At 36.3% G+C, this 19,528-nt stretch overlaps 2 protein-coding genes across 6 annotated transcripts; both read left to right on the forward strand.

Moving 5' to 3' along the window:
• On the forward strand, nucleotides 1–13,339 carry LOC132278187 (polyubiquitin 9). 5 transcript variants are annotated; one of them, XM_059779993.1, is made up of 5 exons: nucleotides 1–196; nucleotides 542–639; nucleotides 1,274–1,459; nucleotides 1,712–1,751; nucleotides 13,000–13,339. In XM_059779993.1, exons 2-5 carry the CDS (start codon nucleotides 637–639, stop codon nucleotides 13,059–13,061), a joined length of 291 nt encoding a protein of 96 aa, XP_059635976.1. In that variant the 5' UTR covers nucleotides 1–196; nucleotides 542–636; the 3' UTR covers nucleotides 13,062–13,339. The 5 variants fall into 5 exon arrangements, with proteins under 5 accessions (XP_059635976.1, XP_059635977.1, XP_059635978.1 ...); XM_059779994.1 differs by having other exon boundaries at nucleotides 545–639; XM_059779995.1 differs by having other exon boundaries at nucleotides 2–196; nucleotides 542–656.
• Nucleotides 13,340–14,004: 665 nt separating this feature from the next.
• Nucleotides 14,005–18,121, forward strand: LOC132278190 (receptor kinase-like protein Xa21). The gene is made up of 2 exons (XM_059779999.1): nucleotides 14,005–16,842; nucleotides 17,658–18,121. The coding sequence occupies exons 1-2, from the start codon at nucleotides 14,217–14,219 to the stop codon at nucleotides 17,996–17,998; spliced, it is 2,967 nt and encodes a 988-aa protein (XP_059635982.1). The 5' UTR covers nucleotides 14,005–14,216; the 3' UTR covers nucleotides 17,999–18,121.
• The last annotated feature ends 1,407 nt before the right edge of the window (nucleotides 18,122–19,528 follow it).

The raw sequence follows: 19,528 nt of genomic DNA on the forward strand, positions 1-19,528 counted from the left end.
AAAAAAAAAATGTAAATTAACAAAAGTTGAAACACTTCGAAGTTCGGTTCTCGGAACAAGAGCACGAGTCAGAGAAAAACAAGAGAAAGCCCTAGGATAGAGACAGATAAATCATTCTCCGGCAGCCACATCTTCTTCCTACAATATCCTCCGGCAAGATCTTCCGGTTCTATTGACGGAAATTCTTGCTTCAATGGTTAGTATTCTATAATATATCGGTTTAAAATTGGAAAGTGAAGCATTTGAATTCACGCACATATACCACATATATATGCATTAATAGATTCAATTTTCTACTCTGATCTTTATAGATGCGTCCTTAATGGGAGAAGTAAAATCTATTGCTAGTTGTTCTATCATTGCGATACAAGTAAAACAACTTGATTAGTTTCACCAAAAAAGATTATTATAGCATGAATCATTTGAGTTTGAATGTTTTACCCGTGTTAATGTTAAATTTTATAGTCATTTCCAATTTCGTAAAAAATGCGTTCGTGATGTTTGGCAATTTATCTTATACCATTTTGTATTTGTTTTATAGAAGCTTCATGGGAAATTTCCGAATATAGGCCAAGATGACATGTATGAAGCAGCAAAATTCCACTTTCCAAGGACAATTAACAGGCTAAGAAGAATATGGTTCACTTAGAATTTGAGTTAGTTTATGCGAGACGAACTATTAGATGATAGCTACTGGCAACTGTAAATTATTGAGCAAGAAAATGGTTTTTTTTTTTTTTGGAATGATAAATTCCACCATCGCAATGCCTTTATCTTTTCTCTTTGCATTGTAAAGTAATTCATGGATGGAAATGGGATATTAAATTGCTGGTTTAAGGTAGTTGAGTTTCCTAATGCAGAACAATCCCATATATAATCTAAAGGTTGTGACTTGTGATAAGAAAATCACGATCTGTCATATATAAGAATATAAATTTTTCTCTGATTTAGTAGTTAGTAGACTGTTTTAAAGGGTATCATGCCGGACATCAAATAATTGCAATCAAGTTTATTGTATTTTTGTGGTGGTATTTGAAACAATTACTTTTTATAATTTCGTAAGTTCTAAAAGAATTCTTTGATTCTTCTTGACACAAGTTTTGCCCCCACAAGGGCATCAGTCAAGCCATTAGCAGCATTTCTTAAAAAATATATATTGCAGGTCAGGTTATTAAAAGCAATTGTTGACAAAGAACAACATTGAATGTGCATTCTTTGTAACTAATAAATCACCTAGATTATATGATGAGTTTATATTTTGACTTTGATTCAGGCCATGTATATCCGTGTTAAGCATAGTAAGACAACCTACTTTATTCAATGTGATCCAACTGAGACTATTCTGGACATTAAGCAGAAGTTGTATGCCCTCGTTGATCAACCAGTTAATGATCAGCGTTTGATTCTAATGCCAGCTGGGGAAGTGCTAGACGATTCAAAGACTTTGGCAGATCAGAAGGTATTAGTCCATCTTCGATCCTACTGAATGAAAAGTCCATATTATATTATTGATTTGGCAAAAGGCAATATTGAGGTCTATTCTTTTAAGAATATATTATATATATACACATATATATATATTTCCCAAAGCATTCTTTTAAGAAGATAATGTCTGTTGACAGCAAAAGATCTCGTTTTTCTTATAATTTTTGAAATTCTTAGCCTTAAAAAGTGTACTGACAAGATTAATCAATCTGCTACATCTTCTCAGGTTGAAAATGATGCTGTTGTGGCACTGACCTTGAGAAAAGGTTGTGTTTCTTATTTTTATATTTATCTCCTGCGTTTGATGCATTTCTTTATTAAATGGTTCTAATGTTATAATTTTGCTGATTTGCTAAAGAGTACACATATGCATATAACTGTACTGTAAGTATGGTTAGTCTGTACTACAAAACTTGTTTTCTAATTGGAAGTAAAAGAAGCCTGACTGACTGAAAACAGACACATTTGGTTCTACTGAAACCATTGTTAGTCTAGCCATCACATTTTGCATTTTACATTCAAGTGTAGGATAGTTGGTGCCACTCCTATTAGTTTAATTGATGCCTCCTGCTGTTAAGGATAGATATGGTGGTTGGAGAATTACAATAAGACCCTAATATACCATGCGTGGTGTGAAAGAAGACAGGCGTGTATGATAGGATCTTGGTCCTAGATAGAGATTATTGATGGTGGTTTTTGGATACAGTTTGTTGTGCTAAAGAGTGGTGAAACTACTGCAAGGATTGATGCAAAGGAAGTATTCTATGCCCTTTCTTATCCACTTTGGTGGTGGATTTTTTCCAACATGAAAGTGTGAATGTCGATGGTGGTCCTTGGAGCAATAGTAAGGTTGTTCCATTGTGACTATAAAATCATGGAAAACTGCCTCTCCGCATATAGAGGTAAGGCTGCATGCATCCGACCCTATCCAAATCACGCAGTGTAATCTTGTGGACTTGGTTAGACCTTTTTTATGAGCGTGAATGTCGTCGAAGGTATTGTTGCAGGAAGGAAGATAATTGTTGCCCAAACAAGGAGCCGGGTGGGGTGAGGACAAGCTATTGTAGATTTTACAGGTAATAAAATAAAAGCACAAGACGACATGATACAGACATGGCGATACGGCAAATCTGAAAATAGTTGGACACGGCGATACGACATTGATACATCAAAATATAATAATATAATATATTATTATATATACAAAAATAATCATTTTTATTCATTTTATCCACATAATCATGAATGAAAGCACTAATTTGGAATTTAGAATTAATTTTTGTTATTTTAAATTTTATATTATTTTTCGTATTAGTCCATAATATATTTTAAATTGCATTGAATTTCATTATTAACAATGGTTGGGTCCTGCCTTACTAGGACAAGCTTTGTCCTGCAATCTGATGTGACCCTCTAAAAATTTGAAACCGGTCCCAATCTGGTATAATATTAAAAAAAGAAAAGAAGAAAAGAAATTGGATCAACTCGTTACAAACGCCCCTTTTGGTAAAATTTTGGCAGTATTGTTATCCTGATAGTCAACACCCACAGTCCTCATGGAAGAAGAATAATCAAACTCCTCCACCACCCCTCTCCTCTGGCACCAGTGGTGGTGCAACCGTCTCCCTGCCCTCTGCCCCAAAGCCACCATATGGTCCAAACTAGGCGTCTTCGTTGGCGATCTCGGCACCTACATCCCTATAGTCCTAGCCTTAACCCTCGTCTCCAACCTCGATCTCAACACCACCCTCATCTTCACCACCCTCTACAACATCGCCACCGGCCTTCTCTTTGCCATCCCCATGCCCGTCCAACCAATGAAGTACATCGCTGCCGTTGCCGTCTCTGAAACCCCCCACCTCACCATCCCCCAAATCGCCGCCGCCGGAATCTCCACTGCCTTCGTCCTCCTCCTCCTCCTCAGCGTCACTGGCCTCATATCCTTCTTCTACCGCTTAATACCTCCCTCCCCGTCCTCCGTGGCGTCCAGCTTTCCCTAGGCCTCTCTTTCGCCTTCTTTGCCGTCGAATGAGTAGTAGATCAATGGTGGCTTGTTATAGTTAGGTTAAAGAGCGGAAGAAGAGAGTAGGAAGAGAGAAAATGGGTTTCTCAGATGGATTCTACTGGGTATAGCCCATTTGAACCTGGATGATCCATTTTTTTAATTTTTGAACAGGTGTCAAATATTTATAAGGCCACATCAGTTTCTCATATATAAGCAAGTATTATTTAAAGTCACATTTTCCTTCATCTTTTCAAGTTGTATATGGACTGATGAAGTGATTTTCTTATTTGAGAAAAAATTATATAAATAAAATAAAATTTTATTTATATTGATCCATGGTGGTGGATTCTTCTACCTTGAGATTTTTTTCATTATTTAATAATAAAATTTTAATTCTAGTTTAATTTCATTGTTCAAAAATAAAAAATTGTTTTAAAATATTTTTTTGGGTAATTACACCGACACTCCTTCAGGTTAGGTTAAATCTCACGTAGATGAACATTTTGGTTTTAACTTTCACTTACACCCCAAATTACTTTTTGGGCTCTGACACATGTGAATTGACTCTTTTACCCCCTTTTTTAAATACAATTTAATAATACAAAATATCTATAAACCTAAATGACAAAAATACCCACTATATAATACTAGTATTCCAAATCACTCTTTCTCTTTCTCTCTCTCTTTATCTACATGAATATAGGTAGCACCACTCCAAGACTTCGAAGACCGTCGTTTAAGTCACCATCGCCATCACCGGATTCCTTCCCCGATTTGAAGCGTCAATGCGTTGAGGACGTACAACAACAAATCTCGGATTGTCGGATTTCCATTGCTCAAGTCATTCAGAAAGCCCCATGGACAACGACCAAACCGGACGGTGAAGAAAGACCCAACGGGTGATGTTACAAGCTCCATCACTGTGCTCAAACTTCAAAGATAAAAAAACTCCGTTTGGTGTTCTTCAAGTTTTAGCCCGACGATGAGCGTCCCAACTTTGACGTGCCTCAGTCCAATTCCGGCGAGCTTACAGAGATATAACAGGTCCAGTGAAGCTTCAAACTACACGATCGAACGACGAACACCTCCGGCGTGGTCCCATCATTGCCGGCGAGCTCCAAAGCTCCATTACCTAATTCAGCAAGCCCAAAGAGCAGCATTATAGTCTGGCGAGCCCAGACAGAAGCACTTTCAGTCCGGTGAAGCCTAACAGAGGGGATGTTCAGTGAAGCCCACTCTAGTTTCGGCGAGCCTCTGAGCATACAACGTTCAAGCAGCGGCGACCACTGGAAACCTTCAATGAACCAATCAGCGACTAACTTCGGCAGAATCTGGTGAGCCCCAAGTTCGGTGAAGTTCAACCGAATTCGGCAAGCTTCATTGCTCTATATAGCCAGTATCCGAGCAAACTCTGTAGTTCGGCAAGCTCGAAGTTCGGAAAAGCTCCATGTCACACTGATGACATTACAAGTGACTTCAACTCACTTTTAGTGAGTTTCAAATAACGTGGCCCATTTCGGTGACCATCCTGTGAATGCCAAGACCTTCATGCATAAACCCACTTTGGTTATCAACTAGCAAGCTCCCACTCCTTGTAACTCCAGTGACGGTGACATAATCGCAAGCTCCATGACTTGCACCTTTCTTAGGTGAACAGAGCTCCAAAATGCATATATACATTTTGGTGTTCTAAAATGCATATATACACATTTCTTAGACGAGACACTCTGACCGACTTGAGCAATAGAGAGAGACATAGAGGAACTAAATTATAGCAATGACATCAAATTGAAAATGCGTATATATTGTTGGTGTTCTAATTTTAGGTTCAGTGTTATATAAATATATTTGCTACTTAATTGCTAATGCCTTCGTAAAGTGCAGTCCTTTTTTTTTTTTTTTCTTCTCTTCTTTTAATCGTTTTAAGTTAATTGACACTATCAACTCTTAGATTTATTTTAAAATTAGATGACATTGAATGGTAAATGCTGATATTTTTCTAAAATTCTCTCTTTCAACTTCAACTCTTTATGTTTTGAATTTCCAATTTTTGCGTATTTCACTTTTATCATGTTTTGTGTGACCCATTTGTTGCAAGCTGCAATTATAGTTTCATATTTTGTATTTTATTGTCATTTTCTGCCCCATCTAACTGATGTAAGTTCAAGCACATACATACTTTTTTTCCCCCGAAGTACTTAGGTTGGGGGTGGTAGTGATGGGGGTGGGGGTGGGGGTGGGGGTGGTGGTGATGGGTTTTGGTGGTTTGTTAAGAATGACTAGCATGGGTGCATGCATACAACAACTTATATGGGTCACTTGGGGGTATTTTTGTCATGAAAAAATTCAAACACCCTTTTCTCAAGTCAACAAGAAGTCAAAAGGGTAGCATAATCATTTTACACCTAAAAAGTACCATGACACCACTGAAAGCTAACATTTGGGGTGTAAGTGAAATACGGATTCACTTTTCCCAATGTGAGTGAAAGTTAAAATCAAAATGTTTATCTATGTGAGATTTGACCTAACCTGAAGGGGTGTCAGTGTAATTTACCTTATTTTTTTTTCTCATAAATTCTAGTTTTGACTTTGAGTTCACTAGTTCCAATCTTGAATGTGTGGTTCGACCCTGCTTATCTTATACTCTCTGGCCCAAAATAGTTGGGTACTTTAGGACAGTTTCCAAAGTACCCAACTATTTTGGGATGTGAGTCACAGTTCTCAAAGTACCTAACTATTTTGGGACAGAGGGAGTACCATTTTTATTAAGGGCTCGTTTGGATTGAGGGATTTAGAGGGATTTGGAGAGAAAAGAAAGGGAAGGATAGGGATAGGTGTGTTTGAATGGAGGGAATAGAAGAGAAAATAAAGGATTGGGAGGGATTTGAAGGGATAGCCTATCCTTCCAAATCCCTCAAAAACAGTAAAACCAAATCCCTCCAAAATTGACAAGATTTGGAGGGATTTGGAGAAAAAGGGAGCAAATTACACAAGGGGCAAGAGAGTTGAGAGAGCCGGCTGAAGCTTTGATTTTTACAGTTGCAGAGAGAGAGAGAGAGAGGGAGGCTTCTTCACAAGATGGAGGCTATTGGGGAGGCTGAAATATATATATATATATATATATATATATGTAATTTACAGTTGCAGAGAGAGAGAGAGGGAGGCTTCTTCACTAGATGGAGGCTATTGGGGAGGCTGAAATATATATATATATATATATATATATATATATATATATATATGTAATTTGCAGTTGCAGAGAGAGATGGAGAGACCTGTTGTTGAATTCTGGCCAACTCAGTGGGTGACATGCGACTCATCTGTTCTTGAGTGAGTTTGATCAACTCAGGATCCATCACACCGTTGTAAAATTCTCGAACTCCTTCACCGGAGATAGAAACTGAGAATTGAACCAATGTAACAAAAGTTGATTCGAACTTTGATTCAAAGTGGAGAATTAAAACAAAACCCATACGAGAATAGAGAGATGGAGATATATATATATATATATATATATATATATATATATATATATGTAAAAACCGATATATATATATATATATATATGTAGTTTGGGGAGGCTGAAATATATATATAGTTGGGTTTTGATTTTTGGAACAATCTGAAATGATATGCTGAGATATGGGTTTTGATGTTCTGATTCTTGTAGATTTTGTAGTTTCTAGTTGGAAAGAGAGAGAGAGAGAGATAGAGAGAACGATGGAGGCGATTGGGAGGCTGAAATTATATAGTTTGGTTTTGATTTTTGGAATCTGAAATGATATGCCGAGATATGCATTATCACATGTTCTGATTCTTGTAGATTTTGTAGTTTCCAATTGGAGAGAGAGAGTGAGATCAGAGAACGATGGAGGCGATTGGGAGGCTTAGTTGCCCTGTGTTTTTCGTTTACAAATAGGCTAGAGAGAGAAAGTTGAGGAGGTAGACAGAGAAGATGGGTTTTCTAGCGGCAGCTCCTGTGGGTGTGGATATGCTGAGCGAAAGGGCGGCCTTGATGGGAGAGTCACTGCACAAGAGTCAGTCCATCACAGACAACATGGTCTCCATCCTTTGATTTTGCCCTAACCCTACAAAAGAGGGTAAGATGGTAATTTTGTTATTATCCTTTCTCTTCTTTTCTCTCCTTTGTGTTATCCAAACAACAATATTGCCAATTCCTTTCTTTTCTTTCCTATCTATCCAAACATGAATATAAACTATAACTATCCTTTCTTTTCTTTTCTTTTCTTTTCTTTTCTCTTATTATCCTTTCCTTTCTTTTCTCTCCTTTGTATCTAAACGAAGCCTAAGTGTTTGTAGTTTTTATTTATTTTTTATTTTTTTGTACGAGTTGTAGAGAAACAACAATAAAATTCATAAAATCTACAGTTGTCAAAGTCGGACCTAAGCATTGTTCTTTCATTATTCTATAAAATAATAATTACAAAATCACCCCGCCGTGTCCCGGAAGTGTCAAAAACATGTCCTTGCCATGTCCATGCCGTGTCCAACCAGAAATATTCAAATTTCAGGACATTCTAGCCGTGTTCGGGCTGTGTCCGAGTGTTCGACACCGCCACGACACCCCTAGGTGGAGCGTGTGTGCTTCCTAGGAGATGAGGGTATATAGAGACAAACACCTGGATTTTGCGTGGTTCGGCTAAAACCTCTTGCTTACGTCCACGACTAAAGAGTTCCTCTTTTGAGATTTTTACACAAATGCTTTTCTTTTGGCGAAAAAAATAAACCCCTTACAAATCTTCGTTGAAGGTGAAGAGTAACCCTTACGCAGCTCTCAAGTTTATAGACAACTCCTCAGTGATTTCTTTTGGATTGCAAGATTTCTTTCGGGTTACCCAGCTCACCAAGATTTCTTTTGGGTTGCACCAACCCTCACAAGTTTATTCTACTTTTGAATTTCGAAAACAATGATCTGTTTCCCTTTATGGACGAATATACAATTCACTGTAAATTTCAACCTAGAAGAATATATAAAGCAATTTACCCAAAATTCAACTTTAGATGAGATTTTACAATGGACATTAACACAAATTCATTCGTTGTGTGAGCTGGGTAAACTATCTGATTTTTGGGTGTGGGTGTGGTTGCTGGGCATCACGGAAAGCAAGATAACTTACTTTTTGAGAGCATATGTGTGTATGGAGGTTGTGTAAGTTTTTCAGTCTAAGTCTGTACCTCTCAAAGGTTAGGGTTCCTCTATGTATAGAGTCAGAGAGAGAAGTGTCTGTTTGAGATCGTAGAGGTTTGTTTGAAAGTGAGTTTAAAAAGGCGTAAAAGAGAGACATGAAGACGTCTTTTCTTTGATACATAAACAAAGTGTGCCTTTAATTCAAGCTGTTAAGATCACATGTTAGACGTCTTGTTTTGTCTAAACAGGTGTCTTGCATATAGTGAACTAAGTACATCTGTGAAGCGTTCTTTTTCTCCGGATGAGTTCAGAGACAATCTTGTCTTGTGCATGTTAAGACTTTTAACTTTATTTGTTGGGTGACTTCTTTAAATGATGCATAGAGTACTTTGCAGTCCAAATTACCAAACTACCCTTTTCCCTTTGAAATTTGAATATCAAAAAGAGCTCGGTCAAACTAGTAGTTAGAAACCATGCCTCATTGGCTGGTCAGATGGTCAATGGTTCAATTTCAATTTGTAGGTCAGGTCATTTGTTCAGCATTGCTAGGTCAGGTCATTGGTTTAGGTTTTTTTATTTTTTATTTTTTAGAAATGGTTAAATTTTAAGACCTAGGGTTGAGCTTTAGAATGAAAGTGCAATAAGAATTCCAGTACAAGGTTTCTAGCTCTCATCCTCTTCACCTACCCCAGTTTGAAACTTGATCTTCATTTCCTTTGAGTTCCTTCATTGAGATTCTGACCGTGAGAACTATGAGTCTTTTTGTATGTACAAGTCTTGCACTGTGGTATTCAACAGCTTGAGTTCCTTGACCGTGAGCCTTGAATAAGAGCAACTCTCAACATTTTGTATACCAGAGTATTGATTTATCCTGAAATGCAACACGCTCAAGTAGACAATTAATTTCGCAGCAATAGATTATAATCATGAAAATTACCAAGCTGATCTTGGTTTAGGGCCTAAGGCTAACAGTGATCTTTATCTCTCACCTCTGCTTTGGTATATACATCATTTTTTTCACCCATTGTGGGGAAACAAAGATTTTGGACCTTATTTATCATTCTCTTTGGGTGGCAATCTTTGCCTATACTCTTATTGAGTAGCTTTTCATGTTTAAAGTACCAATTGTTGATGGGGACTGAAAAAGTTGAGGGATTTTCTTTGGATGTGTCTTGGTAAATCATGAGATCGCCTTGTGAGTGTCTCAACTTATTGGCATGGGGCTTGGGACATGGAATTTTATTTTAGAATAAATCCCCCATTGGTAAATGGTTTTTAAGTCTATATATATATAAATATTTTGATAAGTAAGACTATATGACAGCCAAACTCTATGATTTTTGGTGATCAAAGGTATTTGTCTTTGAAAAATAGCTGAGATGCCAATTTGAACTCTTAGGAGCCCACCTTGCAGGGATATTATAAATTCCTTTGTGGTCGGATTTATGTTTGGAGATGGATTTATGATTATGTTATGGAAGGAATATTGATGGGATTAGCTTCCTATCAAAAGCCCCCATAATCATCTCTTTAGATTATTGAGATTTATTGGGGCGCCAACCGTGGTTGAAAAGGTTTTGTTTTTGTTGTTGGAGCTCCAATTGTGAATTTGTTGGGTATTCAAACTGGAGTTCACAATGATCTGGAATCCAATGGACTTGCAAAACTTCCCCTCTTATCCCTGATGAGATGGGATCTCTTTAGGGCCGTGATTCTTTCACTTTGAAACATGATTTTCTCTTGTCAAGAATAATTCTCGTTCACTCATTTAAATTGAAATTATAATTTTCCCTGATAATTCCTAACTTTGGCATTGTCCATCGCTGATAAAAAAATTAAAATAGATGAGTTTGCTCAGTTGGGAGGACCTAATAAAGTATTAAGCACTAATATGTGCCTCTTGTGCAAAAGGGATTGGTAGACAATGGATCATTTCTTTATATTTCCTTTGGTGGCTTTGAATAAGGTGAACAGTTTGAAAGCCTTTCTCACAATCATTTGGATTCACAGTTGAGAGGACCTAATAAAACATTAAGCACCTATATGTGCCTCTTACGCAAAAGAAGTGGTGAGATAATGGACCATTTTTTAAATCTTCCTTTGGTGGCTTTGAGAAGTTGGAGAGATTTAAAGCCTTTTTGGCAGTTATTTGGGTTGCCTAACTGAAGGGGAATGGTAGAATTTTGTTAGGCTATCTTTTGTCAAAGAGTTGTGGGTTGTTTCAACTTCCCTTTGGATTTGGGTGACTGAATACCTTGGGGGAAAATGGGTGGTATTATATTGAGGGTTTGAATCTCTGTTGTCCTCTCTTGATCTCAGGATGAGGCAAGTCTTCACTTTTGACAGCCATATGGACAAATCAGTGTAATTAACCTTTGACGGGTGCTTCCTTGGCAATATGGCTAACTTAGAGGGGTCTTCGAGGATTATTGAGGTAATATTGTTTTGGGATTTCCTAAGCCAACAAGTATCGGCTTCGCACTTTTGCTGTTATAAATGTAAAGTGGAAATTTTGGCCCTTTCATAAGCCTTGTGGAAGCTCCCTCTATGAGATAGTATCATTATTTAGTGGAGGAAAATGGGTCATTATTCATCCTTTGGGAGAGATTTTGGACTTACTCTGGGACTCTGGGTGTGGATGGTCTAAATAAACTTACTGGGGACTGATTTCTTAACTAAAAGAGAAACTCCTGCCTTGGAGACTATTATAGGGAATGTTTATCCCGTTGAGTTGTGGCTCTTTTGTGTACTGGTTGGTGTCGTCAGTTTTGTCACACATATATATTTTTTTTGTTTTCCTGTCTATCTTTTCCCATTGTCCTCTCTTGTGTTTTTCCCTCATTTTTTTTCACCAATAGTTCGAATTGTTGACCCAAGCTTGGGGGTGGCAATACTTGACACGACACAGGATAAGTGGGTTTGGCATAATCATGTTCGTGTTGACCTGAATTGACAAGCTAATTAAAGGTGTCATTTTTTTGTTTGAAACGTCAACCCATTTATAACTTGACTAGAGCCATTTAATTGTTGTGCTATTTTATCAGAAAAAAAGAAACATATCATGTTTGTGTTTGAAACGACCCTAATAGTATGAAATTTCAATTAAACGTGTCTTGCTTTGTTGTGTCGTAACGTGTTTGGTGTCGACTCATTTATTAAATAGGTCACACTGGTCGTGTTGTGTCACCGATTTAATGATATTGTCATGTTCGTGCCAATTTTAGAATAATCATGTCATGTTTGTGTCGAGCAATATCAATCCGTATAGCAAGATACCCATGCTTTGTGCATTCATTGGAGATAAAAAGAAGGAAATTGAATATGATGGTTTGGAATGTGCAACAAAGACCAATAACTGCACTACAGCACTAGAGAGGCAAGAAAAAGTGACACGGTCCATATTGAGGACAAAGACGAAGTGGCGCAGACCTCAAGTAGTTGGAACAAGGCTTTTTGAGTTGAGTATGAAGAAATAGGATTTGTGAATATTTTCTATTTAGGTCTTTTTTGAGTTGAGTTGATGTAACTTGCACCATTGCCCAACTGCACCCTTTACTCCTATTTATGATAATTTAAAAACTTGAGTTGTAGTGGATTCTATTAGAAGAAATTCTGGTGGTGTTAGGAGTTACAATGTTGACAATGATGGTTGTTGAAGAAGAGGGTTGAAGAGGTGGTTTGGTAGTGGTGATATTAGAAGAACTTGTCATTATCACTTTAAGAAACCAAAGTAAATAGAAGGAATGAGGATGGGCGATGGGAGGTGTGGCAGGCTCTTTTCAGCTTTCCTAGCCATGGATGCGGTGCTCAAATTTTCTTAGTTCACCTTCTGATGTTTTTGGACTAAAAAGATTTTGTGCTAGTGGTTCTGGGTGCAAAAGTTTTTTCCATAAGCTGTTAATTTAGATATGATTGAACTATGAACGCGATTATCGAAACTTTCCCAATTAGTGGCAAACTGTGCCATTGAGAAGGAAGATAGATAAAGTTAAGTAGATTCGTGATGTATGTTATAGAAGTTCATATATGATCCGTTTTTGTCAATTCCTTCTTTATTTTATTTTATTTTTTTCTCTTCCGCATAACATGCATCTGTGGATATGTGGGATAATTTTCCAAGAATTAACACGTTCACTCTACAAATGCTTGAATCTATACTCAAATTGGAAAGTGATGAAATAAATCACAATTTAGTAATTGGCAAGCTTGGCTTTAATTTGGGATTATTTTGTTTAATATCCAAGATGATTGGTACTAGAACTATTTCAACGTCTTTTTTATTTGAGATTTATTGCATCTCTTTTTGGCACATATTAAGACCATAGCCGCTGTAGTTTTACTAACTTTTTCCTTTATCCAGATGACAATGAATTTGAGGATGTAAACATTGTAAGGCCGAATGATTTTTCACCAATGCAGTGATGCAGCAGATAGTGGCGGGAAGTGTGAAGCTAGAACCGTGCCTGAAAATCTTGATTGTAACAAATGTGTTGTACTGTTATTGTTTGACGTGTCGGCCTTTAAATTTGAAATTTCTCTGTTGGAGCTTTGAAACCCAAGTTGTATTAAATGCATGAATTTGGGAGCTAGTTTTCTTGCTGATCAGGGAAATCGACTTGGCAAAATCACCTAAACTGCTTATGTTGGAGTTCTCAAAAACTCATTAATCTTGATTTACCAAATTTCTGTATTTTCTTGTACCTACGTCTATTTACATATGATTATTAGTGATAATAGGTGGAGTCCTTAGGAGGAAGATATTTGCTACTTCCAATATTTAAGTAAGATCCTTTTAGTATACTTGCTTTCAGAATTTCCTGGATTATTATTTTTCCCGTAGTGACGAACACAAATTGGAAAAAGCTCACTAAACGGGTTAAAAAACGAGAATATATATATATATATATATATTATTATTATTATGCCCCCACATTGACTTATACAAGTGGGAAACAAAGGGAATAGAATGTTACTGCTATTATGCTGTTAGAAGTTTGAAAGACGCGTTCGTTGAACCGCGATATTCTACTTTAATCCAAAATTTCAAAAGATCTTTAGGGAGAGACAAATCTAGCCGGTCGAAGACCATTGAATATCTTTGATTTATCTTGCTGAGTCGACTATAAAAACACGTTGTCTTGTTTTTATTTGAACTTTAAAGCTAAGCCTTAAACATTAGATTTAATTTAATTTAATTTTTTTAAATAAAAATAAAAATAATAATAAGATTAGAGGTCAACTTAATTTTGACTTTTTATTTTATTTTTGGTAATATATGATTATTTGGCAAAATATGTGTTGACCGGTAATTTTATATCTATAAGTCAATGATGTTTGGTGCTATATGAACCAAAGTTCTTTGTGGAAAAAAAAGTAGGAGACTTTCGCCTCCATTACATAGGTCCCACTTCTTTGAATCAGATGAAGGCGAATGCTTTGACTAGTCATTTCGGTAGGAGAGTTCCAGCGCAAAAACTAATTTTAGTTGTAGGATATATATATGTGTATGATCTGAGCGATACGATACATTGATATCTCTTCCTCTTGGAATATTTGATAAAGTAGAAAGAATAAAAAATGAGAAGTTTATGCATGGTCTTCCAATTGCTGCTGCTGCTGCTGCATTCTTGGTGCATGGTATGTGTGGCCCTCTCTTCTTCTTCATCAAATAATGTCACTGATCAAATGGCTCTCCTTGCGTTCAAGTCTGCAATCAAGTTGGACCCCGACAATGTGTTAGGGAGTAATTGGACTGAGAAAAGCAACTTGTGTGAATGGGTTGGCGTGACATGTAGCCGTCGACACAGGCAAAGAGTCGCAGCTTTGGTTCTCAATGGCTCTGGGCTCCATGGCACCATCTCCCCTCATGTTGGTAACCTCTCTTTCCTTGCGAGGCTAGACCTTAGAACTAACAATTTCCATGGTCATCTTGTTCAGGAGATCAGTCTTTTGAGACGCTTGAAGGCACTCATATTACAAGATAACAAATTAGAAGGGGTGATCCCGGCAAGTTTACACCACTGCCAACAACTTCAAGTCATTTCTTTGGTAGGTAATGGATTTAGTGGCAGCATACCAAAAGAATTGAGCAGCCTACCCAGTCTCCGCATGCTTTTTCTCGGAACAAACAACCTCACAGGTACAATTCCACCTTTCTTGGGTAACATTTCCAGCTTAAAGTGGCTTGGTTTGGATTACAACCAATTTTACGGGAACATACCTAATGAGATAGGTCATATTCCATATTTGGAAGGAATTAGCTTGGCTGCTAATTATCTCACTGGATCTGTACCTCCATCCCTATTCAACATCTCCTCCATACAAGAGATTCAGTTACCGTTTATGAATCTTTCAGGAAAACTTCCATCCATTTCTGAGCCTGGCCTTCTTAATCTTGAAATACTTAACCTTGCAGAGAATCAATTCAGTGGAAACATCCCTGAATATCTGTCCAATTCTTCTATGCTCGATACATTAGTACTAGCGTACAATCAATTTACTGGAACTGTGCCTACAAGTCTAGCCCACTTAAAACTACTTGCAACACTTAATCTGGGTGTAAATCTGCTAACAATAGAACCAGGAAGCCATGAACTTGATTTTATCACGTATTTGACAAACTCGAGCTCCCTGGAGCAGTTGATCATAGATAATAATCCATTTCATGGCATGTTACCAGATTCTATGAATAATGGAAATCTTTCTACTTCCCTGCTGATGTTTGATGCATTTAATTGCCAACTGATGGGTCGAATTCCTGAAGGAATTGGTTCCTATACAAACTTGACTTATCTCAACCTGAGCAACAACAGCTTGAATGGAACCATTCCCTCCACAATTGGGAGGCTGAAAGGTCTTCAAAAGTTGTATCTTTATGATAATGAGATTGAAGGATCCATTCCGAATGAGATTTGCCTTTTAAACAATGTGGGAAATGTTTATCTCCATAACAATAAGCTCTCTGGACCAATCCCTCACTGCATTGGAAATCTTACTAGGTTGCAGAGATTGTTCTTGCAGTCTAATTCATTGAACTCATCGATACCACTGAATTTATGGAGCCTTGATAATCTGTTGTTCTTGAATCTGTCACTCAATTCGTTAAGTGGAAGCCTGGATCCAAGCATTAGAGCAGTGAAATCCCTTGAGAGCATAGATTTATCTTGGAACCAAATCTCTGGTAACATTCCAATCATTTTGGGAGTCTTTGAAAGCCTCAATTCTCTCAACTTGTCCAGAAATTCATTTTCAGGACCCATACCTGAATCACTTGGCAAACTGATTACACTGGATTTCTTGGACCTCTCCCAAAACAACCTATCAGGTTCAATACCTAGGTCTCTACAGGCAATATCTCATCTCAAACACTTGAATCTCTCTTTCAATAAGCTATCTGGGGAGATTCCAAGTGGAGGGCCTTTCGGAAACTTCACAGCGCAATCTTTTATGGAGAATGAAGCGCTCTGTGGGAAACCTATTTTACAGGTCCCGCCATGCATGAGTTCTGATGCTAAACAATTTCCCTTCAAATATGTTATTCCAATTACCATTGCATCAGTGACAATCTTTGTTGCTATGTTGTACATCATGCTGAAAATACGTCGTGGGAATAACGCACAAGATCATAATTTAGCTCCTTTATCAGATGCAGGGGAGCATAGGTTTTTTTCATATCAGGAGCTTTGTCGTGCTACAGATAACTTTTGTGAAGCCTACTTGATTGGATTGGGAAGTTTTGGTTCAGTATATAAGGGAATACTTTCTGATGGAATAAACGTTGCAGTGAAAATTCTAAATTTACAACTTGAAGGAGCTTTTAAAAGTTTTGAAGCAGAGTGCAAAGTGTTGCGAACAGTTAGGCATAGGAATCTTGTGAAGGTCATAAGTGTATGCTCTAACACTGAGTTAGGAGCTTTGGTTTTGCAGTACATGCCTAATGGAAGTCTAGAGAAGTGGATTCACAGCTACTGCTTGAGTCTCCTTCAAAGGGTCAGTACCATGATTGATGTTGCATCGGCTTTGGAATATCTCCATCATGGTCAATCAGAGCCTATTGTCCACTGTGATTTGAAGCCTAGCAATGTCCTTTTAGATGAAGACATGGTTGCACATGTGAGTGACTTTGGCATTGCGAGGATATTAGCTAACAACTGGACTGCAACACAAACGAAGACTCTTGGTACACTGGGCTACATGGCGCCTGGTAATATATATATTCTTGGCCTTATCTACTTTTTTTTAAATATTTAATTTTCTTTGTGTTTTATATTCTGACAGTAACAAATCATACATATAAATAACAACACAGGCCATTTCTAGCCACTGCTTTTTTTCTTTTTCTTTCTAAATTCTCTCCCTAATATGGCTTCTAAAAAAATATGGTTGCTTGTTCCCACGAGTCTTGGGCACTTATAGGCAATGAAACGTGTTACCTGCAACACATATAGGTATATATGGATTATGCCATTTCTGATTTCTTTAAATGATTGATCCCAAATTATTAGTTAATTCTTTATCTTTTTCTTTTTTTTTTTTCTTTTTTTTTTTTTTTTAAATATATATATTATTTGAGTCTTGCCAGCTCTTAGGTGGGTTAGTGATCATCAAGATGCAGTGTTTCTCATAAGACCTGAACTTCTCTAACTAGCTAAGATGTTGAAACTTTCTAATTCTTTGTATGCATAATTAAACAATACTAGCCTTGCTCAAATTTGCCTGGTAATCAGATGATTCTAAAGCCTTTGTGTGCTTAGCTCGGCATGTTGAATTTCTCTTACCAAGTTTTGGATTATATTATGGTACGAAGCGCAATGCTTTCTCATACAACAGGACTGGATCTTAGCTTACCAGATGAAGAATTTTCACCAAGAAATTAAATGGCACATAAAAAAAAAAAATAAAAAAAAAAATTTCATTTTCACACACACACAAACACACACTTTCATTTAGCAATATAAGGTGAACAATGAGTATTATTATATATTATTATGCTTCTTAAAGAAATTGAATTTTTGACAGAGTATGGTTCAGAAGGAAGAGTGTCCATTAAAGGTGATGTCTACAGCTACGGGATAATGTTGTTGGAAATGTTCACAAAAAAGAAACCGACAGATGAAATGTTCACTGGAGAGGTAAGTCTGAGGGAATGGGTGAATGCATCATTTCCCCACAATATAATGGAAGTCATGGACAGTGGTTTGTTAAAGGCAGGAGGAGAAGAAATTGTTGGCACACAGAGTATTTTTCGGGCCATCATGGAATTAGGCTTGGAGTGTTCCACAGAGTTTCCAGAAGACAGAAGTGACATCAAAGAAGTGGCAGCTAAGCTGAACAAAATCAAATTGTTGTTGCTTTTGTGATCAGCTTATTGATGTGTGTTGTATTTGACCCTTCCATATAAGTGGCCTGTTTATAGTTTTACTCCAGAACTGGTGTTGTGTGTAACATATGGCCGTAACTCCAATAAAAATAGGTTTGTTGAATTAGTTGCTTTTCTTTTCTTGTTGCCTAGCTTGGTGTTTTTCAGGTTAGCCATAGTGTTTTGATTGTTTTGGGGCTCTGTTTTGCCCATGCTGATTGAGATCTATAATATTTTGTTCTACATACCAGAAGAAGTAATAGTACTATAATTAATGGGGTTATCTGTCCAGAGACGGTAAAGTAAAAAAAATATGGATACTTTGTTCATTTTCTACCTTACTTCCCTGAGAAACGAATGGAGTCCAGTGTCATTACCCGTCCAACGCAGTTCATATAAAAGCTTTTAGGGCAAAGTGCAAAAAAAAAAAAAAAATTTTAAATTATTGCTCCTTTGCAAATAACCCAAATTTGTTGTAATTAAAGACAAACTCATCACAAAAGATTATTTTACCCTTTCTCATTACATTTGTCATTTCTTACTAAACTATTTTTATTATCATTTTTGTTATCTATATATTAAATATTAAATATATCATTTATCTTAATTTTATTATTAGTATCAGTTTATCAAAAAAAAAAAAAAAAATTGAATAAATATATTTGTTACTACCATTTTATAGACTGATTAACTTATTAGTAAAACTTTATTATTTATAATAGAACTTATTATACTCACTATAAACTTTTTTACAATAAAAAATATCCCTTTTTTTTATACAATATATTCATGAAAATTTAATAAATTACCTAAATAAAAAATAAATTCCTTTTTATGCTATATATTCATGAAAAATTAAGAAATTACTTATATTGTTTTAAAATAATCTACTTGAGATTTTTATTTAAAAAATTAAAGGTGAATTTATGCAAATTTAATAGAGAATATGTCATCAAATTAGTATATATATATTTTTTCATTATTCATTTTAATAAGAAAAATAGATTAAGTGTAATTCAATAAAAAAGTGCATTATTAATTTATTATGGTTATTTAATAAAATATAGTCAAGGCATTGTGACATTCTAAAACTAAATGTGATAGTTAAGGGAGTTTTATGCACAAAATATACTTTAAGAATTATCTACAAATTCCAACATAATTCATGAAGGATTTTTGCACTTTACCAAGCTTTGATGGTAACTACTTCACTTCTAACTAACTAATTGAGAACAAAAAAAAACATGAAAATAATGAAATGTATATATGGAAGTAATACGGAAGAAGAGATACGGTAATTACTTTTATCAACTTTTATCATCAACATTTGACATGAAGATCAATTTTGATAGATGGCGATGAGGATGCTCAAGGATTAATGGTTCCTGTCCAATGTTCAGTTTTTTTTTGAGATGAATGAGGCGACGATTTCAAGTAGTTGAAAAAAAGTTTTATTTTTTTTCGGTAATTAAAAAAAAAAAGAAGGCTTTATTGAGTTGAGAATGAAGATATAAGATTTGTGAAAAGTTCC

Source organism: Cornus florida, unplaced genomic scaffold, assembly GCF_030987335.1.
Source record: "Cornus florida cultivar Cherokee Brave unplaced genomic scaffold, ASM3098733v1 CherokeeBrave_3.0.0_Hap2_Chr10, whole genome shotgun sequence".
In the NCBI taxonomy this organism is placed as follows: Eukaryota; Viridiplantae; Streptophyta; class Magnoliopsida; order Cornales; family Cornaceae; genus Cornus; species Cornus florida.

What these genes read in the sequence shown, in the direction of transcription:
- LOC132278187 (XM_059779993.1), top strand. An exon ending in AGACTTTGGCAGATCAGAAG is followed by an intron (nt 1,460 to 1,711) that starts GTATTAGTCCAT and finishes ACATCTTCTCAG; the next exon opens with GTTGAAAATGATGCTGTTGT. An exon ending in GGCACTGACCTTGAGAAAAG is followed by an intron (nt 1,752 to 12,999) that starts GTTGTGTTTCTT and finishes TCCTTTATCCAG; the next exon opens with ATGACAATGAATTTGAGGAT.
- LOC132278190 (XM_059779999.1), top strand. Translation starts at nt 14,217, where the DNA reads ATGAGAAGTTTATGCATGGTCTTCCAATTGCTGCTGCTGCTGCTGCAT. An exon ending in ACTGGGCTACATGGCGCCTG is followed by an intron (nt 16,843 to 17,657) that starts GTAATATATATA and finishes AATTTTTGACAG; the next exon opens with AGTATGGTTCAGAAGGAAGA.